Source organism: Panthera tigris, chromosome A3, assembly GCF_018350195.1.
Source record: "Panthera tigris isolate Pti1 chromosome A3, P.tigris_Pti1_mat1.1, whole genome shotgun sequence".
Lineage (NCBI taxonomy): Eukaryota > Metazoa > Chordata > Mammalia > Carnivora > Felidae > Panthera > Panthera tigris.
In genome coordinates, this window is record NC_056662.1 from 118,151,930 (window position 1) to 118,179,726 (window position 27,797).

General features: G+C 52.8%; 1 protein-coding gene and 1 long non-coding RNA gene across 2 annotated transcripts in view; one reads left to right on the forward strand and one right to left on the reverse strand.

The window, feature by feature from the left end:
- Window positions 1–27,797, forward strand: part of LOC122237417 — a 32,895-nt gene that overhangs the window by 1,741 nt on the left and 3,357 nt on the right. Inside the window, exons 2-4 of the long non-coding RNA XR_006215965.1 lie at window positions 3,429–3,468; window positions 5,339–5,396; window positions 16,653–16,787. This is a non-coding gene — a long non-coding RNA (uncharacterized LOC122237417). The remainder of the gene's footprint in view (window positions 1–3,428; window positions 3,469–5,338; window positions 5,397–16,652; window positions 16,788–27,797) is intronic.
- The window catches only part of KCNK3 (potassium two pore domain channel subfamily K member 3), a 35,296-nt gene continuing 32,011 nt past the window's right edge, over window positions 24,513–27,797 (reverse strand). Inside the window, exon 2 of the mRNA XM_042982327.1 lies at window positions 24,513–25,556. Within this exon, the coding sequence (XP_042838261.1) occupies window positions 24,631–25,556 (926 nt within the window). The 3' untranslated portion in view covers window positions 24,513–24,630. The remainder of the gene's footprint in view (window positions 25,557–27,797) is intronic.

A 27,797-nucleotide genomic window follows, 5' to 3' on the forward strand; every position in this document is an offset into this window, starting at 1 on the left:
TCTGTGTCCACAGCCACATCATACAATGAATTTTAACTTATCACAGTGTTCTGACCATTCATCAAGCTGCTGTCCCTGGAGCCCAGGAGACAGGAGGATTTTCGGGGCAAATATACATGGAACCCCCTAAGTGTCAGGCCCTGAGTCAGGTGTGGGGCCCCAAAGACAAGCAAGACAAGACCCCCGCCCTCCAGGAGTTCAGGACTTTATGGAGCACACGAGTAATCACATAGTAGTGTGAGTAAGAGGCACAGGAAGTTGGGAAGGGGATGGTTTCCCTAAGAGGGGCAGGAGCGAGGGCCTGACAGTGACAGTCAGTGCTGTCCTGGACCAGGTGCCCCTGTCTGTGCCCACCTGTGCTTGACCTTAGTCCTCACAGCAGCCCCATGAAGCTGGAATTCTAGGGATATTTGAGCAGGGACTTGAAGGAGAAGCAGGATTGTTCCAGGTGGAGACGGGGGCATTCCAGGCAGAGGCCACCATGTGGACACCGTGGAGGTGGCCAGCCAGCCTTCACACTGACAGCCTAGCCTGGCTAGGCTGTTTACAGGTGAAAACTAGGGTTGACATTAGTGACCATAGGTGGCAGTGAGCCCAGGACAAAGGCACTGGGGTCACAGGAGATAGATTCCGAGAAAAGTAGAGAGGAATCTGGGTGGGTATGTTTGCAAAATCCTCTGGATTCTTATTTGATGAAATTCAGGGATAGAGCTTAATCCGTATGTTGGGTACAAATTTGCCACATAATTTTGGAAGCCCTGGTTTCCTGGGTTAAGCAGCATGTCCACAAAGCAAACCTTAAAACTTTCTGAGCCTGCAGAAAGTCAAAGGTGGGTCAGTCTTCTTGATCTTGGCCATCAGAGGAACAGCTGTCTTATAATTGCTCAGATTTGATTGTCTTGATTAAAGGCAGCAGCTTCTGTGCTGTGAGTTACATGAAAGGGAAGACATTTAAAAAATTTTTAGCAAAGGGAGGAAATTTACTAAGCATTAGGGGTGCTCCTTCCACAGAATCCTGTGTGTGGATAGGCTGGTAGACGGACAGACATACGACGTTCTTCATGATCCCCTAAAGGTTGCAGAACCTAGAGGAATGGAGTAACATCTGTGCAAGTTGTCCTAGACTAGGGAAGAGAGAGAGGGTGGCCTCCAGCGGGCTCTGTCCCTTAGAGTAAATTGACCATGGGGTTAGTCGCTTAATCACTCAGCGCCCTACTTACCTGTCTGTAAAGTGGAAACAATAGCATTCAGAGCTTGTGTGCAAAGGGAAGGAGGACAGACGCAGAAGTGCAGTTGGAGGCCCCATGGGGAGGATCGGTGTAGCTGCTGTGAGGTCAGGGCTGGTCCAGCAGAGAGGTACACAGAAGGATCTGAGGCAGTGCATTAAAAAGCACTTCGCATGATTTGCCTAAGTGCGTGATCCAGGCTTCTGGCCGGGGACATTTTGAATCAATTTGCATTACCTCCAAAGCACCTCTAATTTCCGGAGTCAAATACAAAATGTGTCACTGCAAACTCCTGCATTTGTATGCAGAGCTTACTGCCTGCTCATGTCTTGTCTGAAAGATTGAACATTGTCCTGATCAATTTAATCACATTTTGGATGAGGAGAGTTACTTTACCCAGGAAGGGACAGAGAGATACGTGGACAGGGAGTCTAGGACGGGCCTGTTTTGTTCTGAACAGGCTTTTGCTGTATGTCCTTGGGCCATTTCCCTCCTGGGTACTGTTCTCCTGCTAGAATGTGACCTCCCTGTGGGCAGGTGACAAAGACTTCTTTTGCTCAACCAGACTTTAGTCCTGAATCTTCTCCTAGGCTCGTATGGACACTTCCATATAAAATCCAGTTTTGGTAAGAGCCCTGCTAAGTTAGTGTAACCAGAACCCTGTATTCTCCATATCTCTGATCGCCTTCCATACTTTATCGGATTCTTCATCCCCCACCATCTCCCAGGTGTCTGATCACCTGGGCCTGTCTTCAGCACGAATCCGGTTAGGTTGGTTTAGCCAGAATCCCCGTTTATCGCTGAGGTTTCTTCTTAGTCGTTTTCCTTCCGCCGACTCCCTGCCCCCACTCCTTGGTTATAAATTCCCACTTGCCCCTGCTGTATTTGGAATGGAGCCCGATTCTACACCAAGGTCTCTTGTCCTCTAGCACAATAGTCCTGAATAAAATCTGTTTTTATTGCTTTAACTACTCTCTGGCCCTGGTTTTTCTCTGACACAGGGTTAGGTGTTCAGGTGCCATCACTCACAACAGGGTGGGTGCTTTGGGGCAGCCATCTGAGGCTGGGAGGAAGAGGGCAGGGTCAGGTCCCAGCTGTTTCCTGGGAGAGCAACTGAGACAGTAGATCCCGTCCGACCAGACCTCACCTAGGAAGGGAATGTGAACGATCTATACTGGTGGAGAGGAGGTGGGTGTTGGGGTTCACCAGCTCTTTCCGGCTGACTTTAGTGGTTTCTATGGTGACTGGAGATGATTAGATTAGGAATCACCTGCTCCTTCCAGCTTCAGACTCTCATAAGGTCATTCTCAAACCTTCTCTCTGCCTTTCTTCCTTAGCGTCTTTTTTTGAAGCCCCTTCCATCTGTCCTTTTGAGCCGGTCACTAGATCCTGGAAGCTGGTGTTTGGGTTGGTCCTCTGGGAGCATGATCAAGTTGGATCCCGATAAAGCACAGACTTCCAGTTAAATTTGATTCAGATCAGCAATGAATCATTTTTCAGTGTAAGCATATCTCCAAGGTTGTGTGGGAGGGTACATTTATACTAAAAGTGATTCATTATTTATTTGAAATTCAAATTTAACTGGGCATCCCGAATTTCATCTGCTCACACTGGCACCCAGATCAGTCCCCTCACTCACAGAGAATGAGCCATGATGGTGGCTGCACTGAATTGGTGTGTCTTAGGTAAACATCGTCCTTTGAATATGCTGCTGAGTAAGCCCATGATGTTTTCTTTTTCTGACTCTGTTAAGTCTCTAAATTTACATCAGCCTCTAGGAAATGAGCCTCACACAGGGAACCCCCCAGGCTCCTGTGTTTAACACCCTTCCGGCTAGGGGTGAGGGCGTCTGTAGGGGATTTTTTTTTTTAAACGTTTATTTATTTTTGAGACAGAGGGAGACAGAGCATGAACGGGGGAGGGGCAGAGAGAGAGGGAGACACAGAATCCGAAACAGGCTCCAGGCTCTGAGCTGTCAGCACAGAGCCCGACGCGGGGCTCAAACTCACGGACTGCGAGATCGTGACCTGAGCTGAAGTCGGACCGACTGAGCCACCCAGGCGCCCCTGTAGGGGATTTTTAAGACACAGACGGGGTTGAGCACTCTCTCGCTTTTGCATACGGTTTCCCAGGTCCGGTGCAGCCCAGACCCGGAGCCCGCATAGGGAACACCTCATCTAGCCTAATGTTCTTGCTTTTCAGGTTAGGAAGCCCAGGCCCAGAATGCAGGCGACTTGCCCAGGTCAGTAGTGAGTGACTTTGTGAGCTATATTTATTTATTATGTATTTATTTATTTGGATTCAGTTTTTATTAATTTAGTTTAAACCAGATCGTAATAAAACAACTCACCGGCCCTGTATATGCTTAATTTACATTTAAAACAATACAACCTGTGGGGGCACCTGGGTGGCTCAGTCGGTTGAGCATCTGAATCTTGATTTCAGCTCAGGTCATGATCCCAGGATCGTGGGACCAAGCCCTGCGTCGGGCTCCTGGCTGAGTGTGGAGCCGGCTTGGGGTTCTCTCTCTCTCTCTCTCTCTCTCTCTCTGCCCCTCCTCCCCCTCAAGTTCTCCCTCTCTGTCTCTCAAATATATATATTTATTATATTTATATATTTATATATAAATATATTTATTTTATCAAAATTTATTTTTATATATTTATATATTTTAAAATATAAATATAAATATAAATATAAATATAAATATAAATATAAATATAAATATATATAAAACCTGTGAACAGACTAACTGAAAAAAGATTTGAAACATTTGGGAAAATTTGAACACGGGCTGGACAATGAGTTATTTCTAATTTTATTAGTTATATTAGTTTCTAATTGCTGCTGTAAACAATGACCATAATCATAGTGGTTTAAAACAATACAAATTTATTGTCTTACTGTTCTGGAAGTCAGAAGTCTGAAATTTAGTCACTGGACCAAAATCAAGAACTGTGTTCCTTCTGGAGGCTCTAAGGGAAAATCTGTTTCCTTGTCATTTCTAGCTCCTAGAGCCTGCCTGCTTTCCTTAGATCCTGGCCCCACGTCACTCTGACTTGTTTCTGTAATCACATCTCCTTCTCTGACCCTGACCCTCTTGCCTGAATGATCTAGGACACCTTCCCTGCCACCATCTCAAAAGCCTTAATTTATTTTTTAAAATTTTTACTTATTTATTTTTTAAAGTAAGTTCTAGGCCCAACGCAGGGCTTGAACTCATGACCCCAAGATCGAGAATCACATGCTCTACCAACTGAGCCAGCCAGGTACCCCTCAAAAGCCTTAATTCAATCACATCTGCAAAGTCCCTTTTGTCACATGAGAGAACATAATCACAGGTTTGGGCAGTTACGACATGAATATCTTTAGGGGTCCATTTTTCTTCCTACCACATTTATGATAGAGATGTCTGAATTACATTTCTGAAAAAAGTTCTTAGCAATTAGAGACAGGGTAGTCCCAGGTGAAATGATTTGCTTTAAAATGCTCTTGTTATGGACTGAGTATTTATTCCTGCACCCCCAACCTTTCCATTCATTTGCTGAAGACTTAATCCCCAATGTGATGGTATTTGGAGATGGGGCCTTTGGGAGATAATTAGGGTGATATTAGGTTAGAGGGTAGAGGCCTCATGATGGGTTAGTGGCCTCATAAGAAGACATTTCTCCTCATGCACACACTAACGAGAGGCTATGTGAGGACACAGGGAGAGGGTGGCCATCTGCAAGCCAGAAAGAAAGTTCTTATGAAGAAACAAACTGGCCAGCTCCTTGACTTTGGACTTCCCAGCCTCCAGAACTGTGTGAAATCGATTTCTGTTGTTTAAACTCCCCAGTCTACGGTATTTTGTTATGGCAGCCGGAGAAGACTAAGACAACTCTAGAAAAAGGAGAAAAGAAAAAAAAAAAAATCCCCCAAACCAAACAGGGAACAAGAATGGCAGAAATTGCTGGTTGTGGAAGCTAAGTTTTGGAGACGTGGGGCTCTTGTACTATTTGAAAGATTTTCTGCGTGTTTGAAATTTTCCACAGTAAAAACAAATATGCAAGTTTTAAAAGAAATTTTAGAAGTTTTAATTGAAGTAGAGCTGACATATAATCTTGTGTTAGTTTCAGGTGTACAACATAATCATTCAGTGATTACATACGTCACAAAATGCTCACCTCGGTAAGTATAGTTACCACCCGTCACCATACCAAGTTATTACAGTATTATTGACTATATTCTTTGCGCTGTACTTTTTATCTCTGTGACTTCATTACTTTACAACTGGAAGTTCATACCTCTGAATCTTCTTCACCTATGTTTTTTTAAAACTTTAAAAAATTTTTATTTATTTTGAGAGAGAGAGAGTGCTAGTGGGGAAGGGGCAGAGAGAGGGGGAGAGAGAATCCCAAGCAGGCTCCATGCTTAGTGCAGAGCCTGACTTGGGGCTTGATCCCATGACCGTGAGATCACAACCTGAACTGATGTCAAGAGTCGGACACTTGGGGCATCTGGGTGGCTCAGTTGGCTAAGAGGCCGACTTCGGCTCAGGTCACCATCTCACAATTCGTGGGTTCAAGCCCCACGTTGGGCTCTGTGCTGACAGCTCAGAGCCTGGAGCCTACTTCAGATTCTGTTTCTGCCCCACCCCTGCTCTTGCTCTGTCTCTCTCTCCTTCAAAAATAAATAAACATTAAAAAAAAAAAAAGACACTTAACCAATTGAGCCACCCAGGGGGTCCTTAATCCTCTCCCCTCTGGCAACCACCAGTTTGTTCTCTGTATTTATGAGTCTTAAACATGTAATCTTTATGAAACTAAAACACAAATAGATATGTAAGTCAATGGAAAAGCATAGAATGTCCAGAAATACACCCAAATATTTGTAGGAATCTAGTAAATAAAAGTGTGGCATTTCAAATCAGTAGGGATATCTAAAAAGTATTGCGACAATTGGTTAGATATGTGGGAAAAAATCTGGGTTCTTAACTCTTGCCTTATACCAAAATTAATTCTAATTTGATAAAAGATTTGATTAACTAGAAAAAAATTAAACCATAAGTTTGCTAGAAGTAAACATGTGAAGCCATTTAAAAAATTGTAACGGTGTTGGCGGGGGTGGGGGGGTGGGGGGGTGGGGGGAAGGGCCTTTCTAAGTGTGATACAAAACCTTGCCTGGAGGAAAAAAAGCATAAATAAAATCAAAGATAGATGCCTCTGAAAAATATTTGCAACTCATGTCACAAAGGGTTAATTTCCTCGGCATGTAAAGAGGTCTCAGCAATCAGTGTGATAGGCATTTCTCCAAAGACAATATATAGATGGCTAATAAGAACAGGGAAAGGTGCTCAGCCATGCTTAGCCATTAAGGAAATGCAAATCAAAACCACAGTGAGGGCGCCTGGGTGGCTCAGTCGGTTAAGCGGTTAAGCGGCTGACTGTTGGTTTTGGCTCAGGTCGTGACCTCACAGTCGAGGGATTGAGCCCCACGGCAGCCTCTGTGCTGGGCTTCCTGCTGGGTATGGAACCTGCTGAAGATTCTCTGTCTCTCCCTCTTCATCTGCCCCCCCCCCCCCCACTCTAAAAAAAAAAAAAAGAGTGGAGCAGGGAGGGGAGATAACAAGTCCTGGAGAGGACTTGGAGAAACTGGGACCCTCATACATTGCTGGTGGGAATGTAAAATGGTACATCTGTTTTGGAAAACAGTTTGACTGTTCCTCAAAATGGTGAACATAAACATAGAGTTACCGTAAGACTAAGCAATCCACTCTGAGGTATTTTTCAAAGAGAAATTAAAAGACACATCCACCTAGGGTGCCTGGGTAACTCAGTCCGGCAATCGACTGTTGATTTCAGCTCAGGTCATGATCCCAGGGTCGGGGGATCGAACCCCATATCGGGCTTGCACGGAGCATGGAGCCTCCTTGGGATTCTCTCTCTCTCTCTCTCTCTCTCTCTCTCTCTCTCTCTCTCCCTCTCTCCCTCTCTCCCTCTCTCCCTCTCTCCCTCCCTCCCTCCCTCCCTCCCTCTGCCCCTCTCCCATGCTTGCTCAATCTCTCTCTCTCCATTACCTCTTTCTCTCCCTAAGCAAACATATGTCCACTCCAAAACTGTTACAATAATGTTCATTATTTATAATAGTCACAAAGTGGAAACAACCCAAATGTTCATCAACCGAAGAAAGAGGAATACCAACTGAGGTGTATCCCTGCAATGGAATATCATTCAACAATAAAAGGGAATGAATTTCTGACATCTGCTGCAACATGGGTGAACTTTGAAAACAATATGCTAAGTGAAAGAAGTCAGCCATATGATTCTATACGTGTGAACTAAACATCCAGCATAGGCAAAACTATGTCGAGAATAGATTAGTGGTTGCTTCAGTCCGGCAGGGGTGGTGAGGACTGGAGTTGGGGGGCAGGGACTAATAATGGGTACCTGGGTTTCTTTTTGTGAGGGAGACAAAATGTTCTAAAATCCAACGGTGGTGATGATTGCACAGCCTGCGAAGAGACTAAAACCCCTGAACTGTACGCTTTATGTAGGTGAGCTTTGTGGGATGTGAATTGTTTCTTAATTAAGATGTCAACCAAAATTTAATACAAACAAGACCAGAAACAAAAAGGAAAATGGACGTGAACATAAGCAGACAATCCATGGAAAGGGAAGTGCCTCTTAGACCCATGAAAAGAGGTTCAACTTCACTCATAAGAAGAGAAATATAAATTAAAATGATAATGAGTACCATTTTCACCTATTTGGGAGATTTTTTAAAAATATTTTTTTAAGTTTATTTTTAATTATTTTGAGAAAGATATGGAGAGTGTGTTGGGGAGGGGCAGAGAGAGAGGGGGAGAGAGAGAGAATCCCAAACAGGCTCCACGCTGTAAGGGCAGAGACAGATGCGGGGCTCGAACTCATGAATTGTGAGATCATGACCTGAGCTGAAACCAAGAGCTGGATGCTTAACCGACTGAGCCACCTAGGCACACCTGGGAGAGTTTAAAAAAAAAATGTTTATTTTTGAGAAAGGGTACACTTGCAGGGGTGGGGCAGAGAGAGAGGGGGACAGAGGATCCGAAGCAGGCTCCTTGCTGACAACAGAGAGCCCGATGTGGGGCTCAAACTCATGAACTGTGAGATCATGACCTGGCTGAAGTCGGACACTTAACTGACTGAGCTACCCAGCCACCCCACGGTTGGGAGATTTTAAGCAAAGTGTGACAATGTGAAATTTATTGGCCAGACTGTAGGGAAACACGTTCACGCCAATGATGGAAATAAAGACACAGAACCTCCGAGGAAGGCTATTTGGTGACATCTGTTACATTTATATAGGCACACCTGTGCCTGCACGGGACTGCCATGCACCTCTGAAGCCATCTGCCTCTAGGCTTGTCTTACATGAGAGGCCTTCGGTATTAAGCTCCTGTTATGTTGGGTTTTCTGGTGTATGAGTCCTAACTGATAATCCCAGCAATGCTACTTCAAGGAACTTATTCTAAAAGTTGTCTGATATGTGTTATAGGAGCAGAGTGGAACCACCTCAATGTCCATCAAAAGGAAAGTAGTGGGATGCCTGGGTGGCTCAGTCGGTTAAGCGTCCGACTTCGGCTCAGGTCATGATCTCGCAGTTCGTGAGTTCAAGCCCCGCATCGGGCTCTGTGCTGACAGCTCAGAGCCTGGAGCCTGCTTCCGATTCTGTGTCTCGTTTTCTCTCTGCCCCTCCCCCGCCCACACTCTGTCTCTGTCTCTGTCTCTCTCAAAAATAAATACACATGAAAACATTTAAAAAGTTAATTAAGAAAGTAGTTAAATAAGTGGTGGCACCTTCATACACCCTCCCCCAGAATGCAGCGTGGCTTTACGCGGGAACGAGGATGCTCTTTATGTGCCAGTGTTCGATGACCTCCAAGATGCCTTGTTAAGTGCTCTGTGTCGGAAGTGCGACCATTTGTGTAAAGAGTGTTAAGAAATACAACCCTGTAAAGATACAGGACAATTTGTGGACTGATGTGTAGAAACCGATAACACGGGATGCCCTGTGGCTAGGGGGCTGGGGTAAAAGACTCACTTGTCACGACACACCCTTTTGGTACCTTTTGGATTTTATACCACGTACCTTTACCTATTCAAAAGTGGTAAGCAGAACAAAGGACGCAGCACCAGGAAGATGGGGATGGGACGGTTCCTTCACACTCGAAACTACCAGGGGTGTCGGCTGCTTCCACGCCCACGGCTTCCCCAGAATACCAGGGGAGTTGGGAAGCACAGTCTTGCTGCCCGAGAGACTGGCTTCTAACTTGCTGTGTGCCTTTAGGCCGGTCACTTTTCCTCTCTGAACTTCAGCCGGACTACCTGACAACTTACGGGCCTCCCAGATCCCGGGCTCCGCACTTGCCGGAGGGCCAATGTGAGGGTCACTGCACTGCCGCTAGATGGCGCGCTGCCCCTGCCGCTGAAAGAGACGCTGTGGCTGAGGCCCACCCAGCTTTTAAAACCAATTGAGTCACCTGAGGGACTTTTTACGTCAAAAAGCAACCTCCCCGTCTTGAGCATCGTAGGGTGAGTGATTCAGAGGGGTGCCGAATGACAAAACAGAGCGGCTGAAGGCTGAGGTGGAGGATACAGTCAAGTGGCCTCAACGTGCCTGTATCCTCAGTCAAGGGGGGCAGGGGGGCCTGGCTTGAGAAGGTGGCGGGACCCCAGGCCTGGCTCAAGGTTTCAGGCTCCCTGTCAGTTCAGGGATGCCTTGGCGGGGGGCAGGGAGCTTTGAAGGGCATGCACTGTGGAATCAGGGGTGGGCGGTCTGCTGACCTTTCCGAGCCTGTGTTTCTCATCTGTAAAATGAGTGTAATAATCACAGCTACCCTACAGGGTTGATCTGACAAAGTGCTACGTGTGGTTCTCTTTCGTAGTCTCTACCCTTGACACATCAGAAGGGTCAGTAGGTATAGCTGTCATGTGGATAAAGAGTGGAAAGGCCGCTTTTACAGAGGACACCTTCTCCTGGGGATTGACATCCCCAGCCCCGAGCCCAGATGGGGCTCCTCAGAGAAAGGAGCTTCCCGGGTTTGAGGCAGCAGTCTTTCCGCACTATTTTGCAGAAGTTGCTAATCGTTGCTGGGCTCGGAAGGCATTCCCTAGCCATCTGATGTCGACGTTTCCCAGATTTTACTTTTTATGGGGACATGAGAGGAAAGTACTGCATATCTTCGCTTAAAAGCAGTTCTGTTTAAATGTTACAAAATGTAAACGCTATGGAATAAGAAGGGAGGATGGCCTTTTTAAGAAGTTTTTGGCCAAAGCCAGCATTTGAAACTGCTGGAAATCAGTAGGGCCGTTAATGTGTACTTTTTAGCAGCTCCGGGGGAAAAATGACCTTTTCTTTGCAGCAGAGATAGGCTTTAGCAGGGAGGGGGCAGGCAGAAAACGTGTCAGGGGATGACAGTCTTTTCCTGGCTGAAAAAGTGACCGTGTGGGAGGGGCGTTGGCAGTGCTGGCTCCCTGGCCCAGCGGAGCATCCCCCTGTGCGATGTGCCTGGAGGAAGGGACATCCTTTTTGCCGCACAAAGGGGCTCTTTGCTCAGCCCATGAGGTTGTCCCTCCCAGGAGGGGCTCCTTTTCAGTTCTACCAAAGGCGCATCCCTGCTTGCTTTAGCCTTCAGAGGGTAGAGTGGAAACTGGTTTTCCTTTCCCCAATGGAGAGAGGCCCAAAGAGCAGCAGATCTCAGACTTTTTTTCACTTTGTTTCTTCAAAACAGTGCTTCCAGAATGTTCCTGTTAGAATGTGGATACCCAGGTCGACTACCTGGAGAGTCTCAAGGGGTGGGTCTGGTGAGTTGGTCCTGGCAGGCCTTGGGCTGCCTTAGCCCTGTGTGATGATGGGAATCTTGTGCGAGGGGCCCTGGGGCAGGGGCCAGGGGCCAGGGGACGGCACGGAATGATCCCAGAAGCAGGGGCTGGGGAGAGCCAGCTGAGGGGCCACAGAGGCCCAATCTCAGGGATGCTGGCTGAGCAGATGAAGTGGACCATTCCATCCCAAAGCAAAGAGCCACCCAGGAGCCCAGGCTGGGGGGAATGAGGGGCAGGGGAACACTGTATTTTCAGTCTGCGCTCTGCTCCTTCCCACCCTGTGACCGCGGGCAAGTTATTCAACCTCCCTGAGCCTTGGCCTCATCTGTAAAAGGGGGAGAGTGATTGCTGGCATCTGGTAGGTATTCAACAGTGACAGCTGTTCTCTTCCCTGTAATAGGTCCTTTTAACTTGGCCCATGGGTCCCTGGGGGGAGGCTCGTGTCTGCCTGTGCTGTGGGCACAGGGGATGGGGGGGGGCAAGCCTGTGCTTCTCATAACTATGCCTATACCCACCCTTCCCCTTGCCAAGGCCCCCCCGGGCCAGCATGGCCGGCCTTCTCTGACTCTTAGTCTCTCGGTTCAGAGCAGCTGAAGGTGCAGACTCCCATGACCACCTCCTTGGTTAGTGCCTCAGTTTCCTGATGAGTGAAATGAGACAGGTTGAGATGCCTATGGGGTTCCTTCCAACTCTGGCCAAATTTGTACAATGATTAGTTCTGCGCTACGCTAACTGAGGCAGGGAAAGGGGAGATCCACGCGGATACTTCACGACCCTGCTGTAGATGTGACCTGGGGCCCGCACTGACTCCTGACAGCCCTTAGTGCATCCTTGGTACCACGGGGCATTGTCTGGATACAGGGGTTAGATTTTTGGCCCTGGACTGACAGGAAGGAAGGGGACAAGGACTCTCCACGATTGTGAAAGCCAGAGAGGTCTTTCGGCTCGAGCCTGGCTCTGCCTCTTCCCTTGTATGACTTTGGACACGTTATTTTGGCTTACTACATCGAGTCTCCCGATTCGCAAATGGAGGGGCAGAGTCAGGTGCTCCCTGTCTGGCCTTTCCGTAATGGCAGACCCGCAAGGTTGGGACGGGTTGGTCCTAAACTGAATTGTCTGTAAGTTTCCCCATGAAGGTCCATCCAGCCCTCATTGTTTCCGGGCTTGGATGTGAAAGCTTCCTCTTCCTAGGTGTTTTAGCTGTGGGATTTTGGGCAAGTCCCCCGGACTAGCTGAAGTGTGGAGACTTCATCTGCAAGGTGGGCATGACTTCGGCCGCTTCATAGGTTCGGGGGGGACAGATGAGGGGCTAACTGCAAAGTGGGGGGGGGGCCGGGGATAATGGATTACAAGGCCCATCTGAACACCTCAGAGCAGGATGGAGTGAAAGCGGCTGCTGGTCAGTTGTCGAGGCTGGAAGTGGGAATAGTAGGACAGCAGGGTGGTCCAGGCACACAGCTGGCCCCGGCCTCTTGGGAACCCGTTCAATTGCCCACCCCGACCCCTCGCCCGAAGCTGGCCCCGAGGGAGGTGTGTTCAGGGGAACTTGGCTTTCCTGAGTGTCTTCAGCTGTTGGGGGGTGGAGGAGCCAAGTGGACTTCGGGCACCTACTCCTCGGGTCCTCAGCTCACTCCTGCAGGCCTCTGCCCCTCCTCCCTGCCCTGGAGGCAATGGCTGCCTCTGCTGCCGCTGCCAGGGGTCTGATTTGTGGGCTGGAAGCTCCTGTGAAACGTGAGGCCAGGGAGAGCCAGCGAGGTTCCATCACAGGGTTTTAAAAATCTTCTCCCTTCCGGACTCTGCTGCAGGTCCTCCTTGGCCTCCCTGGCAGGGGGAGTAGCTCGTTCTTGGCTCTAGAGGCAGCAGCTGGGCATCCCAGGCCCTGCCAGCTCTTGGATCGCTGCGTGCTCCCCGCCACTCCTCTGTCTAGGCTGTGTGGAGTGGGAGCCCCCCTCCTGGGGAGCTGGTGTTTCCATCAGCCTGCACTTTGCTGCCGGGCTCGTTTTCTGGAAACTCTAAATCATACGCATTGTTGCCCTGTTCTGAAGCTTCCCCTGGCTCCCTGTTGCCTGTGGGCTAAGGTACCCACTCCCGGCTGGGTGGAGGCCTCCAAGATCTTTCTTCCATTCTCCTCCCCCTCCTGTCCTTCTTCCTTCCCTCCCTCTCACACTTGCACACCATCGTGTGATGCCTGTGAGGCCCCAGCGACATAACCACGGAGGCGACGGATACAGAGCTGATCTTCTCAGCTCCACTCCCTTCCCTTCCCAAGGCAGCCTTCCCATTGTTCCAGATCCTTCCGAGAACATTCCTTTGCCTGAGCCCAGCTCAAGTTCCTGTCGCTGAAACCACAGCAGAGTGAAGACAGCAAATGTACCCATCACCCCAAGCCTTCCCTGGGCTCCCTTTTTAATGCCCCTCCTGGTGCTACCCTCTCTCATAACCATTGATCTGCTCTCTGTCCCTCTGGATTAGTTTGCACTTTCCAGACCTTTATATGAATGCAATCGTACGATGTGGGCTCTTTCTGTCTGGTGATTTGTGACCCGTCCGTGCTGCACGTAGCGCTGGCCATCGCTCTGCGTTTCTGAGTAACGAGTTGTGCTCGGCGTGGGTATTGCGGTTGGTTTATCCGGTTACCCGCTGGTGGATGTTGGGGTTGTTTCCGGTGTTTGGCTATTACAAATGCAGCCCTGAGGGGTGTGTTGATGTGGAAGGAGCACTAATCAGGGAGGCTGCAGGCCCCAGCTCTATCCCCCCACCTGCTGCCTGCACATCCCCTCTCCTGTCTGAGTTTCAGTAATGGCTTCTGCCACATAAAGAGGACGCATGGTTCCTGAGGTCCCACCAACGCTGATAGTTGGCTGTCTTTACGTTTCTGCATTGTTGGAGCACTCCGTGGCCCCCTGCACACTGCTGGGCTCATGGCCAGTGAGGGCCTGGTCAGGACCTGGATGCTGCGGGCACCTCGCCGCCTGAGCCTCACCCTGGAGCCCCGAGGGGGGAACGTCCTGTTGCTCGGCAGCTCCAGGGGCTTAGGCTAAGGACTTTGGAATTTGAGAGGACCCCTGACTCGTGCACGAGTCCCCTGCACTGCTGGCCCAGGCTCTGCTCGGGTACTCCCAGGGACAGGAGTCTCTGCCTCACGTGGCCGCCCTACCCACTGCCCCACCCTCTGATTCCACCGGCTCCTGGGGACAGGTGGACGGGGTGGGGTGGAGCTGGGTCTGTCCCTGCTCTCTCTCCCCCTGGCTCGCTGGCCTCCCTCCCTGCTCCCAGCAGCCTCAGCAGCGCCCTACTTAGACCCCAGGGAGGGGTCTGCCCATCTGTTCACTGTGACGGGCTGGAGGGGGTGGGGTGGCAGCAGGCTTGTATCGCGTGTGTGGTGCCAAATCTGGAAGATTAATCCCAAATCGCTCAGGACTCGGGAACAATGCAATGGTTTCCCTGCAGCCTGATGTCCCCCCGCAACTTGCTGCTCCCCCCCGCTCCCCCCGGTGGGTCGGGAAGCACTGTGCTCGGGCTCACCCTGCCTTCCAGAGGCTGCCGAAGCAGGACCTGGGTCCCCAGTCACCTGGGAGGGGAACCTGGGAAGGTGAAAAGACAAAGCGGCACAACTAGCCACGGGCTGTGGCGGCTGGACGTGGAAGGTGGAGCCACACAATCTTGGGCTCAGACCCTGGTTCTGCCACTTACTGGTTGGTCGGGTGACCTTAGGCAAGTGATGTGAGAGCCCTGGCCTCCTCTCCTCACCCAGGTGGTGGAGACAATTGTGCCTACTTCCCCTGGGTTGTGATGAGGCTCTGCTAACACCTAGCCCAGCTCCTGACACACGCTTAATAAATATTCTTGGTCCCACCCACCTCAGCCCCGACTGACCTAAGGGCCTTGGATATCCGGCAGTTTCCTGTGGCAGATCTCAACTCTTGGGGCCACCTGATTGCTCTAGCGACTGCCCTCCCCTCAGGGACAGACCAGGTGCCTGAGAGAGGGGCTGGGTGTGAGCTGGGAAGCGGGCAGGAAGGGCCGCGCTCCGCTCGGGAGCTGGGGGTCAGGTGTGGAGAAGGGGGTGAAAGCTGAGCCAGGCGAGGACGCGCTTGCTATTTTCAGCAAATTCAAATCCCCGGCCCAGGTCAATGACATCCGGGAACTCAGGAACGGAGCTGATGGGACTGGAGCCCAGCCACCTGTGAGCTTTGATTAAGCAGACAATTTTAGAGCATAGATAAAAGGAAGGGGGTAAGTAGATGGAGGCAATAACAGTTCACCAAGAACATGCGGGAATAAATGTCACCGTGAATTAAGGGCCCTCTGTTTTGTCCTGTCCTCGTTGATATTTTCATCAAAGGTTTGAATAATGGCACCGAAGGCTGGATTATCAAATCTGTGGGTGGTATGGAGCTGGGGGAGAGTGGGTATAGATTTAATAGTGGAACCTGGCTTCAACACCTGGAACGCCATCAAAAGCCTGGAACAAACCAGATAAGATCTAGCAGTGCTAAGTGGGTGAGATTGTGCACTGACATTAAAAAGAGCAACCGCCGGGCTTCGCGCAGGGGAGGCCTGGCTCGCCACGTACCTAACGGGCACTGACTTTTTCTCTGATTTGCTACCAGAATGCCCAGTCAAGGACAGAGTGATGTCCTCGGTCCTCCCTGGCTTGGATCAATAAGCAGGAAAGCAGGGAGAGGAGGGAGGATCACTTTAGCTGTGAGTTGTCAGCTTGGGGGAAGAATGCCGTGGTCCCCCTCCCCCAACCTGGCCAAGTGCGGCAGTGGGCTCCAGGGAGTTCCTCATACAAATTACGCTACAGGGGGAGATGGCCTCTTCTTCCCAGGTTGGGTGTCTACAGCCGAAGTGAAATTGCTGCTCTACCCTCTGCCTGTTTGCACAAGGGAGAGAATTCTGGGGAGTGGTGGCAAGGCTCACTGGGGGCCATCTCACTATCTGGCATGGTTAGGATGTGTGAATATCCCTGTGGGTCATATAGACCCTGCGAGGTGGTGCGGTCACCTTGGGATTTTTACAGCGTTCCACAAGAGTGCTGGCTGTGGGGCCAGAGGTAGCTGGGAGGGGACCCCCCCCCCCCGCCCCCAGCAAGGGCTGGAGCTGTGGGGACATTGGGTTGCCCCTCTGTGGAACAGAACGGTGAAGGGCCTCGTCTATGCCTTCTGAAAATCCCACACAGGGCCCTGGAGGGCCAGCACTTGGAGCCGGGTCACAGGGCAGTCTTCCCTTGTCATTCAGCCCCCTTTGGCAGCCCGACTGTGGAACCGCCAGAAATAGAGGGTGGCAGTGGGGGAGAAGAACGTGCCTCTTCCCCTTTCGAAGTCCTTCTGGAGCCGGGAGAACGTTAGCATTAAAATGGATTTGAGATTAAAGTTGTTAACTGAGCTACACTGGACTGGACTTCCTTATACCCAAGAGTGACCACAAAGCTTTGGGATTGGCCCTGGCTGTTATTTAAGAGACAGGAACAGGGGAACTCAACCTAGTGTTGCTAAGGGCCATGAAGGGAGGGAAGACAAAGCCATTTCTTCCCTGTGGCCTGCCTGGTTCACACTGTGCAATAATCCTGTTGCAGGAGCCTGGGGGCCACGGGGCTTTCAGCTGCGCCAAGAAGGCGAAAATCCTATCCCCGCAGCACCCCTTCCCGCCTTCGGTGACATGAGTTACTGCTGTCAGCGGTTCCAGGGATCGCTCAACGTCACAGTGACAAGTAAGCTCTCCGTCTCCTCCTTCTGCCATCCTCACTGTGTCCACGACGTCTCCTCTCCTGGTCACAAGATGCCTGCCGCTGTTCGGGCATCGCACGTAGACCTGGCGAGGTCCGGTCCAAGTAGTGGCGTTTCCTCCACCGCGATTTCTTTTAGGAGGAGAAACGCCTTTCTGCCCCCGCAGACTTCCCCCAAAGAGACCCTTAACCAGACTTGAGCACACTCATAACTGATCCGATCTTTGGAAAGAATGCTGGAGGTCACTGTGATTGATTTAGTCTCTAGAACTGAGGTTGGGAAAGGGTGAGCACCTGAAGAGTGTCAGTCCTCTGCCATCGAGGCAGAAGGGCGCAGGGATGATTTTCGATTAGGTGACCGGTAGTACCTGCCACAGTGGCCCACACGACAAACTCCGGGGAAGGTTGGGTGGGCTGCAAGCTCTGTGTGAGCCTACGAGTCAGATGGACTCCTAGGCTGCTTTAATAAGAGAGTAGCGTCCAGAGCAAGAGAGAGAGCGGTCATTGTGTCTCTGTGCTGGCTGGGCCACACGCGGTGTGTCAAGTCCCAGGGGAAGAAGTAAGCGGAAGCTCTTACAGAGAAGGGAGTGGGATGGGTGGGTGTCTAGCACACTGTCATGGGAAGTAGGGCTGAAAGAATAGGGCATTGAACCAGGAGAACACTGGGAGACACCTTTCCATATGGGGAGCCATCCTGAATCCTAGAGAGATGCCCACAACAGAGGGAATCACCTCATGTGGTTCTGGAGGGCACAGCCAGACCCAGAAGCAGTTCTTATCTCAATAGAAGGAAGACATTTATGGTCACTAGAGCTGCTGCTCAGTGAACGAAGGGGCTGCCTCAGAGGGTGAGGGTCCTGTAAATGGAGGCTCTATGACCTGCTGGGAAGCCACTGAGGCAGTTCTTGCTTTGGTAGGGAAGTTGGATTAGAGGCCTTCCAGGCATGGAGGTGCAGTGGAAAGGGCCTGAGCTTAGGAGTCAGAGGGTCCTGGATAGGCTTTGCCGCCTACTAGCTGTGTGACTTTGGGTAAATCACTTAACCTCTCTGAGTCTCACCTTTCTCATCTACCAAACTGAGGGTAACAGTACCTGCCTCACAGGGTGGTTGTAAGTTCTGTAAAGTCTGTGGCACATAGTAGATACTCAAGGATGAACAGACCCTTAATTCTTTGGAGAGAAGCTGGCAAGGACACCCACTATACCATACCAAAAGTGTCCTTAGAGCTTTTTCTGCCCTGGATGAGGCAGATGGAGAGGGTTTTTTTTTTTTTTTTTTAATGTTTATTTATTTTTGAGAGAGACAGAGGCAGAATGTGAGTGGGTTAGGGGCAGAGAGAGAGGGAGACACAGAATCCGAAGCAGGCTCCAGGCTCTGAGCCGTCAGCACAGAGCCTGACATGGGGCTCGAACTCACGAGCTGTGAGATCATGACCTGAGCCGAAGTCGGACACTGAACTGACTGAGCCACCCAGGCGCCCCCGGAGAGTTTTTACTATGGAGGTGAGGACAGAGCACAGCAAAGCCCAGGTCAGGCTCCCGGCCCCAGCAGCCCCTGTGGTCTCCCCAGTTGGACCCGTGCACGCTGGAAGGCTAGGGCCTCTCCAACCCCGAGGATAATTCCAAAGCAGGCTCAGGGATGTGGACTTTCTTCCTGCCACTCTGATCCGGTCGTCAGACCAGAATATTCTGTAACTGGGGATGACCTGGCTACATGCTCCCTCTTTAGGGAACCAGAACTGTGGAAGAGTGTTGTTTTGGGGAGTTGGTCTGGGTCAAAGGCATGACCTTTTCCCCAGAAACCTTTGGCCCTTTCATCTGAAGGGCAGGGGTTGTTGGCTGGATATTCTGCTTCCCTCGGTCCAAAGTCTAGGGCTGTGGGCAGTGTTTGCCCAGGAAGTGGGTAAAGTGTTCATGACCCCTTGTCTCCTTGTGCTAATGGGTTCCACGAACCATGTCCACCTGGGGGCTCCCCGACCCATGGAACAGCAACTGCGTGGGATGCTCTGGGGCTGAGCAGTAGCCCCTGCCCAGCACACCTGCTGCCAAGGAGATGCCCCAGTGGTCAGCTTGGCTCTCAGATACAGAGGTCAATGTGAAACAGTCCCAGCTTTCAGGACCTTGGGTCTTTCTGAGCTTTCGTTCTGGCATCTGTAAAACGAGGATGTTAATCCTCACCTAAATCGCAGAGTCTTCTAATGATAGATGAAGAACGGAGTGAGAGAGCCTCGTAAATGGAAAATGCCAGAATGTGAATTCTTGGGAGTTCACGGCCAGAGGAGATCACTGAGGTCAGTTCCATCACAGCCCCTGGCCCAAGGGCTTGGCACCACACACACAGTCCTCCCCTGCAGCTGGGAGACGAAGGGGCAGGGGGGTGTCCTGGTGTCTGTCCAGATGTACATGCGGGAAATTTCCAGCATCAGAATGACTCAACCTCAGAGATTAGCGGCTTTCATCTGGGCCCTTACTCTGGGTGCGCGAGGAGGGGAAAGGAAAGTGAGCCCATTTGGATACTAATCCTGGCGACGTCATTATCTTGCTTCACGACCTTGAGCGTCTCACTTCCTCTCTGTGAGCCAAAATCTCATCCTCTGAAAAAGAGGAGCTGGGCCAGGGATCTAGGGGAGTGTGTGGGGGTGTGGGTGTGTTTCTTTGCAATCTTCCTAGGCAGTGCCTAAGGCTGTTGTTCCAGCATCGCTGCTACCCGGGCAAGAGGAGGGGACTGTGTCCACTGTCCACTGTTTGTTTGGGGGTCTCTCGGGAAATGGAGTCTTTCAGCCTTCAAACCTGAACCCAGCTCTGAGAGTCAGAGAGCCCCCCCCCCCGCCCCCCCCCCCCCCCCCCCGCCACTTTATGCTTCTCAGTGGAGACAGTGAGGTGTGCCCTGGGTGGGGAGGCGGGCATGGCCAACATGGGTAGTTGCTCTTTCCTCTGGCAGCACGTCTGTCCTACAGAAGTCCTCCCCCAGCCCTGGCTTCCTGAGATAAGTTGTGGAGATGCCGGTGGGCTTGGCGGACGGGGCCATGCTGAGCCTGTAGAAAAGACTAGGCTTTAGTGGGAGGTGGGAGGACCTCAGGTAGGACCCTCAGCTCCACCGGAATCTGCCATCTTTGGAGGGTGACGTTTTTAGGTTCGTAGTATCCCCTCTCACCAAGGTTCTGAATTAGAAACGTGTCCCGAACAGCTCTGTGACTTCCGCCAAACCTTCACCGAAGCCGTGGACCACCCTGGGGAAAGGGCGCCTTGAGAGGGCGAGAGCACACACTTGTGGACCGTGGGGCCTGGGCCCGGATCCCTGCTCTGCCACTCATCCACTGCTCGATCTTGGCAAGTGAGCTGCTCCCAAGCCGACACAAGAGCGGACACAAGATTGGGAATAACCTATGTATTTTGCAAAGGTCACGGCCTCCCATTATAGAAGGGCTTATAAGCCAAACTCCTCTTGCAATTTATTGAGGAGGAAGGACCAGCCTCTCTCTTTAGGAGGCAGAGATGTCGCTAGGCCCGCATATCCCAAAACGTGCTCCGTGGAACACAGGGGGTGCGGAGATGTCGTGCAGAGGGTCTGGTGCCACCAACGAGTTTGGGCCGTGCTGGGTTAAGCACAGGTAAATGGCTGTGTTTGCCGCAGGGCTTTTCCTAACCTTTACTAAACCAAGGGGGCTCAGAAAGCTCCATGAGCGAGTGATGTGTGAGTGTTTCCTCAGATCCATTCGCCCACGGAACCCTTTTCCCACAAGGCACACCGTGGGACACGTTTGGGGAAGAGTTGTCATTGCCTGTCTCTTTCTGGGCTCCCAGGAAGATTCTGTCTCTATCTGAAGCTTACACTGAGTAACCACATCAGCGGAGCTCTTGGTATATTTATACCCCACATCCACTCTGCGGTGCTGGTTTTCTATTTTTGTTTTGCTGTACATATATTTTTTAGTGCAGGATGCCTCAGATGCGGTGGGAAGTGAGGAGGGTGGGGACGGCGTCCTGTGGAGATAGAGAGCCCACACTAGTTCCCCAGACAATTCTGGGCCCTTAGGAGCTGGGGGCCGGGGCTGGGGTGTAGTTCATCACTACCGTCATTCTGATCACCCCTCGAAAGACGGGGGTGCCTGCAGCCCCTTGGGGACTCCTTTGCGTTCTGATGATTTTGTCCCGGGTGAGGAAGAAAGGAGAGAAGGTGTCAGCACGTTTATGTCCTGCAATAACTGCTTCAGAAAGTAAGAGCAACCTTGTAGTGGTCACTGCTGACCTCAGAAATGACATCGTTTCTGTTGCTGCATTGAGTTTTGCTAAGAAAGACAGAGATAGGTGGGCCATGGGCAGGAAGCCCTGGGTTTTGATGAGGTGGTCTTAGGTGTGGGGGAGCCCACAGGAACTAAAGTCCCGTTCTGCCGTGGCCACCCTCAGAGCCGTGGGCCAGTGAGGGGCGTGTCCCAGGAGCCTGCCTGCAGCTGTGAGGAACAGCCAGGGGCACTGTCACGTGAAGACTGGCTGTGTCCTGCCTCCTGGGAGAGGGTGCAGGGATCACCACTTCTCTGAGCTCTGAGCCCCCAATAAATGGGTCTCTCCCTGTATATTTCAAGCGACCCAAGTGGGTAGAGATGGGGGGACTTGGAGAAGATGCCCCTAGCAACCCCCTCCCCCTTTATTTCCCTGGAGCATTTCAACCTGCAGGGAGAAAACCATTAGTGGACAGAGAAATCAATCTAGTGGGTTGTGACCAGCATTTTATAACATGAGCTAGGAGAGGAAGTATTAGAATGCCTTGGCTACGGTCGGGGTTAAGTATTATCTCATGAAAGAGACATAGGTAGGCAGGGAGGAATGCAGATAGAAATGGGGTTGTGGTGGGCAAGCTTACTGTAGGTTGTACTCAGTGACGTCTGGAAGCCTCTGGCACCAGCTGGGAGCGTGCATCTGGGGCCCAGTCCCAGGATGAGTTGCCCCTCCACACCCAGAGAGAAATAATACCCTGAAGATGGGGGCTTGTGATGTGTCCCCTTCTGGTAAAGACAGTTTTGTGTCCATCAGACCACTGAGGCCAGGATCCCTACTGGGGAAGGGAATCCCCACTCTGGCAGACAGGGAGGTGTCACCATCAGCTGGGGTGTGTCCGGCTGGACTCTGCAGGCTGTGTGAGGAGGGGAAACGGGACTCAGTGTTCCCGGTTCCGGTTCTGATCTTGGGTCTGCCACTCGCTGTTGTGTGACTCGGGGCAAGCGGCCTGCCCTCTCTGGGCTTCGGTGTACTCACGTACGAGGGGAGCACTGGACCAGGTGATTTCTCTTCTAAAGTCTTATCTTGCTCTCATAGTCATTCCAGGATGACACCGAGACAACCTGGAGACCTTGGAGGAAATTACAAAAGGGACACCAGTGTTGCGCCCAGGCTTCTTCCTGAGACCCCCGACACAAAGGGTTCAGTCAACTTGAGGTGCATCAGCTAGGTGTGTCTGTAGACCTCGGCGGGGAAACGGCTGTTCCCTGGCACGCCAAGGGTATACGATACAGAGGCGGCTGAGCCTGAGCCTGGTCTCCATGGACAGCATTTATTAGGCGCCATTCTCATTGTGAAGACAGATAGGCAGGAGGGGCTGAAGGGAGGCCGTGGCAGCTGCAGCCTTTGGGGTCCAGGGGCTGCCCGGGGTGGGGGTGTGGGCGCGGGGGCACCCACATGTATTGCATATTCTGTGGCAGTGTGCCCAGGCATAAGGCATCGGGGAAGCAGAAAGGCTGCCTGCAGTGGGGGAGGGGGGGGGGGAAGCCACTCTGGCCTTCTAGTTCCCTGGGAAAGGCCCGCTGGAGGCCGAGCAGCCTGCCATGCTCTGCTCGAGACCATTTGGCCTCCTTCCTCGCCATCTCCCTGCAACTTTGGTTGTGGCTCCCTCGGGACTGACGGGACAGGACCCCTCGAGGGCAGGGTCACACGTGGGACAGAGGCAGCCAGCACTGTCCCCCAGCCCCACACATAAACACAGAGGTCACCCCTGGGTCCTGGGCCCTCTTCTTGGCACCTGGGCGGCGAGCTCCTCCACGCTGAGACAGGACTCACACACAGGCCAGACTTCTTCTCTCTTAGGGGTTCCCAGAGGCTGGGGCGCGGCTGAGGCTGACCACCCTGTGGGACCCCCACTCCAGCATCCCTGAATACCAGGGCTGGCCTTGCTCAGCAGTGTTAGGGAGCCGCCATGGCAACGACATAGGAGGGCAGTTCTGAGTGGGGAGACGCCCCTCACCCACCTCTGATGCTGTCCTGAGACACGGTACCAGCTCCAGCTGTGGAGTCTAGGGCATCACCTCGGTCTGCTTGCTCTGCACCTGGGTTTCTGGGTTGCAGGTGGGGTAGGTAGTGGGCACAGCAGGTCCAAACTCCCTACCTGAGAGGGGCGCTCCTTGCTGCAGCCTTAACTTATCTCTAGCTACTTGGGACACAGGCACCAACACTGGCTGTGAGCCAGGGATAAGGTCCCAATTGGATATGCCCGACAGTTCTCTAGTTCATTCTGCCCGATTCCCAAACCCCTAGAGCCCTTGGCTCCTGCCCTTTTTTCCATGAGCCTCAGCCCTGCTTCCCTGTTTGTCCCCAGCCCTGCCTCCCTGTTTGTAAGCGGGCAGTCCGGACACTGAGGGGGTCCTACTCGGCCTCAGGGGTCCATTCAGAGCCCCTGCCTCCTGGCCAAGTGGAGTCGAGGCTGAGTCCCAGTGCTGGCTCACGCAGTGCCTGGGTGCACCGGGCAGGAGCTCTGCTTTCAACAGTGGGCAGGGTGGTCAGGACGAAAGGGCACCAAAACTCAGAAGCAGCAGCCTGGGTTCTTGTTCTCCTGTGCCTTTTGCTGTCTGTGCCACCTTGGGCAAGTCACTTCACCTGTCTGGGCCTCAGTGTCCCCTGTAAAGTGAGGATGAGAACTCCTGCCTTGCTGACCTAACCGGGTACTGTGAGAATCAGATGAATGGGTAGTCAGGGCAGGGTTTCAGAGGCTGAAACTCATTCCACAGATGTAAGAGTTGGTCATTGTCAGCAGCGGCTGGGCACGGCAGGTACGAAGTTTTCTGTTTGATTCTAAGGGCAGTGTCGGAGGCTGGAGGCCAGTTAACTCTCACCTCCCCGTGGGCTGCCCTGCAGACCAGAGGGCCACAATCTCCCCCTCCCTCCTCTGTCCCTCCTGCAGCCTGCCTGTCCTTGCTTCAGTCTGCCTGCCTTCTGGGGACTAGCTTTAGGGACTGCTGGGTTTCCACTTTCTTCATAACTGCAAAGCCATGCAAAACAACACAAAAGGTAGTGGGAGGCTGGGAGACACAGCTGGGGATGAGGAAGGGGAGTGGGGCTGAGTGGGGGTGACCTGAACAAAGACACCCTGGCTTTTGGAGCCTGGGGAAGGTGGGAGACCTGGCAGGACAGAGGTATAAATAGAGATGCAAACTTACACAGAACACGAAGTTTCCTCCGGATGGAGGAGGGGGGGTGGGGGGTGGTCTGGGTACCAGCAGGGCCTCTGAGAACGGAGGGAGCTCCTTAGATTTCCAGAGGGATGGGAGGCTCCCAGCTTCTGCCTTCCCTCCCCCACCCCCCACCCCCCACATTTCACATTTCTCGGAATTTGCAGGGCGCGGATGTCCTGAAACATCCTCAGAGCCCGGGCTCCTGCCGGCTGGTGCGAGCAGGCACAGTCGGGAGATGGGGGGTGGGGGGGGGGCGCGGCTGGAGGAGGGTGGTGAGGGGTGTGGGGAGGGTCCCATGGGGCCTCCTCACCCACCCCGGCTGCTCCTCCCGGCAGGAGCCCCTCCCTCCCCCGGCCCCGCAACCCCAGGCGCTCCAGGCCCCTAAGGGCGTTCACACGGAGCTCCTGCGCTTCATGAGGCCGCGGAAGGTGGACAGGCTGTGCAGGCCCGTGGACACCGAGCTGATGGCGGAGCGCTGCGCCCCGCTGCACAGGCAGCGGTGCGAGGGCGTGTCGCTGTAGCGGCCGCCCCCTCCCGGCGACGAGTGGCTCTGCTCGACGCACGTGTCGGACGTGGAGAGGTCCCGCGGGATGATCATGGGGATGGAGTACTGCAGCTTCTCGCGGCTCTTGTACCAGAGGCACGAGCACATGGACTGGAAGTGCAGCACCTCGGCGTAGACGTTGCGGAAGCCGCCGCCGCCCGCCGCCGCCGTGGACGAGGCGGTGTCCGTGGTGTGCGCGCTGCCGCCCGCGCCCCCGCCGCCCCCGCCGCCGCCGCCGCCCCCGCCCGCCTGCCCGTTGCGCGTGAGCAGCGCGCGGTGCTCGGCGTCGCGCTTCTCGTCCTCGGCGTTCATGGTCATGAAGCGCAGCACCACGAGGTTGAGGAAGGCGCCGATGACCGTGAGGCCCGTGAGGATGTACACGAAGCTGAAGGCCACGTACTGCGGCTGCGTCTGCAGCGCCTGGTCCTTCTGCAGCGCCACGTAGTCGCCGAAGCCGATGGTGGTGAGCGTGATGAAGCAGTAGTAGTAAGCCTGGAAGAAGGTCCAGTGCTCGTAGTAGGAGAAGGCGGCGGCGCCGATGCACAGCGTGCTGATGCACGAGAAGAAGCCGATGAGCACCATGTTGGCCATGGACACGTCGGCGCGCCGCATGCCCAGCCCCCTCTTGGCGCGGTGCAGCAGGTACTTCACGAAGGTGTTGATGCGCTCGCCCAGGCTCTGGAACATGACGAGCGTGAGCGGGATGCCCAGCAGCGCGTAGAACATGCAGAACACCTTGCCGCCATCCGTGCTGGGTGCCGCGTGGCCATAGCCTGGGGGAAAGCCGGGGAAGAGGAGAGAAAGCACGCGCTGTGGGGCTGGACTTCCAGAAACCCTGACCCCTTTCCCCGAGATCTCTGCCCTCCTCCACCTCCCCAACCTTGCCGATTTGGGCCTCTCCTTCCAACCGGAGAGAAGACAGCGCACGATTATGGGCACATCCTTGACCCCCGCACGCCATGCTAGTTCCTTGCTGATGCCCCTGGTTGACACCATAGGGTAGGGAGGAAGGAGGAAACAGGGAGGATTAAGCGCCTTTTCTGAGGTCACACCGTTTGGAAGTAGAGCAACCTTGCGTTTGAACCAGAGTCTGTTTGACTTCAAAGACCTAACCGTTTTCTAAACCTAAAGAAGGAGCTGATTCATAGTGCTGTGGGAACTTCGTCCAGAGGCAGCAGGGATAGTGTGAAGGGTACTGGTAGGTCATTTGGGAGACCCGGTTTCTAGTTCAGTGTCTGTCGGCTTTGGACCTGTTCCTTGTCCTCTCTGGGCCTCAGTTTCCTTGCCTGTAAGGGGTGGAGCTTGGCTAGCCTGTGATTCAGTGTGGAGGGAGGGACGCTGAGGCATGGTGGCTCCTTGATAACTTCCTTGCTGCCAGCCGAAGCTTATGAGGGGTAGTTGGCAACTGGGGCCATCCAATGTCCCTGAGGCAGCTGGCCTACCAGTGTCAGGGAGAAAGGGGACGGTGCCTGTCTGCTAGCTGGCTGCATGGTGCTCCAGGGTCTCCATTAGCCCCCAGTCTGGTGCCCCGGGGTCATCCTCTGTGCCCAAAGTAGGGTCTGTCCTCATGGGGGGGGGGTGGCATTGCCCTTGTTGAAGCAGGGCCCCTGCCTGTCCTTCTGTTTTTACTATCACCAGCCAGACAACCCCAACCCCCATCCCTCCACACAATGCCCGGCCCTCACAGAGCCAGGCGCCGGGAGCCGGGCAGAGGCAAAGCTTCCCTCTGAGCCAACCATCAAGTGGCCTTAAGTCAGGAGTTGTGCCTAGAGACCTGGAGGGGAAAGGACCCTGGATGGGAACTCAGAAGCCCTAGGCACAAGTTCTGGCCCTGTCACTTGTGGCTATGTGACCTTAGGCAAATTACACCCCCTCTCTGAGCTTGTTTTCGTCATTTGTAAAATGAGGTCTGCCGGTCCTGGCCCTGCTTGTTTTCACTGGGCTGTTAAGATATTTATTACTTTTATTAATAGGATTATTATAATAAAATATTGCTGGCTGGCAGGATTTCCAGTTGTTCCTCCTTTCTAAGCCTTATCAAAACGTAACCCGATGCTGCTTCCTAACCGACTGAGCCATCCAGGAGCCCCAGCCCAGTGCTGCTTCTTCCGTGCAGCTGTCCTGAGTTCCTCACTGGAAGTGACCTTCTGTGTTTTGAGTGACACTGAGAATGTTCAGCTTTGAACTCCAGGGCCACTATTACCACCACCCCTGCCCTATCCCCCAGCACCCCATACGTACAGCTAAACACTGGCTTGGGGTGGCAGGGTGGGCCCTGGCTGGACCTTGTCATGTTTCTCTCAAGCTTCCCCCTCCACATTGCCTGCCATGCCCAGGAAGTATGCTCAGAATATGTGCATGGCCAGGAAGGATACCATGTGCTTTGTATCTGATATGAATTCAAATCTTCATACTCTTCCAAGGACTGCCTTTTTTTTTTTTTTTTAAACCTCTGTGGGCCTTGGTTTCCACATGTGTAAAATGGGGCTGATAAGTAGAACCTGCCTCCCAGGGCTTTTCGGGAGAAATAAATGAGATAATGTGTATAATGCACTTAACCTAGAGTCTGGTACGTATCAAATGTTCAATAATGGCTCGCTATGATTACTAATGAGCGAGGTGCCAGATTTCCCTCACATTTCCAGGCCGGGGGGCAGCTCAGTTCCAGTAAAGCTGGCATCTCTATTAGCCCAAGGCCATTTGAATCTTAAAGCTCAGGGAGATCTGGGGACAGCCGCTTGGAGTGTGTGAGGCTGTGGGCTGCCCTTAGAATGGGCTCCCCTTCCCCTCCCCTCCCCCCCCCCCCCCCAACCAGGACACCTAGCTGGTTGACTGTGTCACTCTGTGCCAGGGGCCTGGATAGCTGAGCTGTTGAGCTGCCGTACCCGGCCTGTCTGCGTCCCAGCAGGGTGAGAACAGATTGTGCCCGCCAGCTCGGCCACGGCAGCCAGACCACAACTCACCTCGACAGCTGGGCAGGCCCTGAGCCAGAACTGCTTCTTATCCTGTCCTTC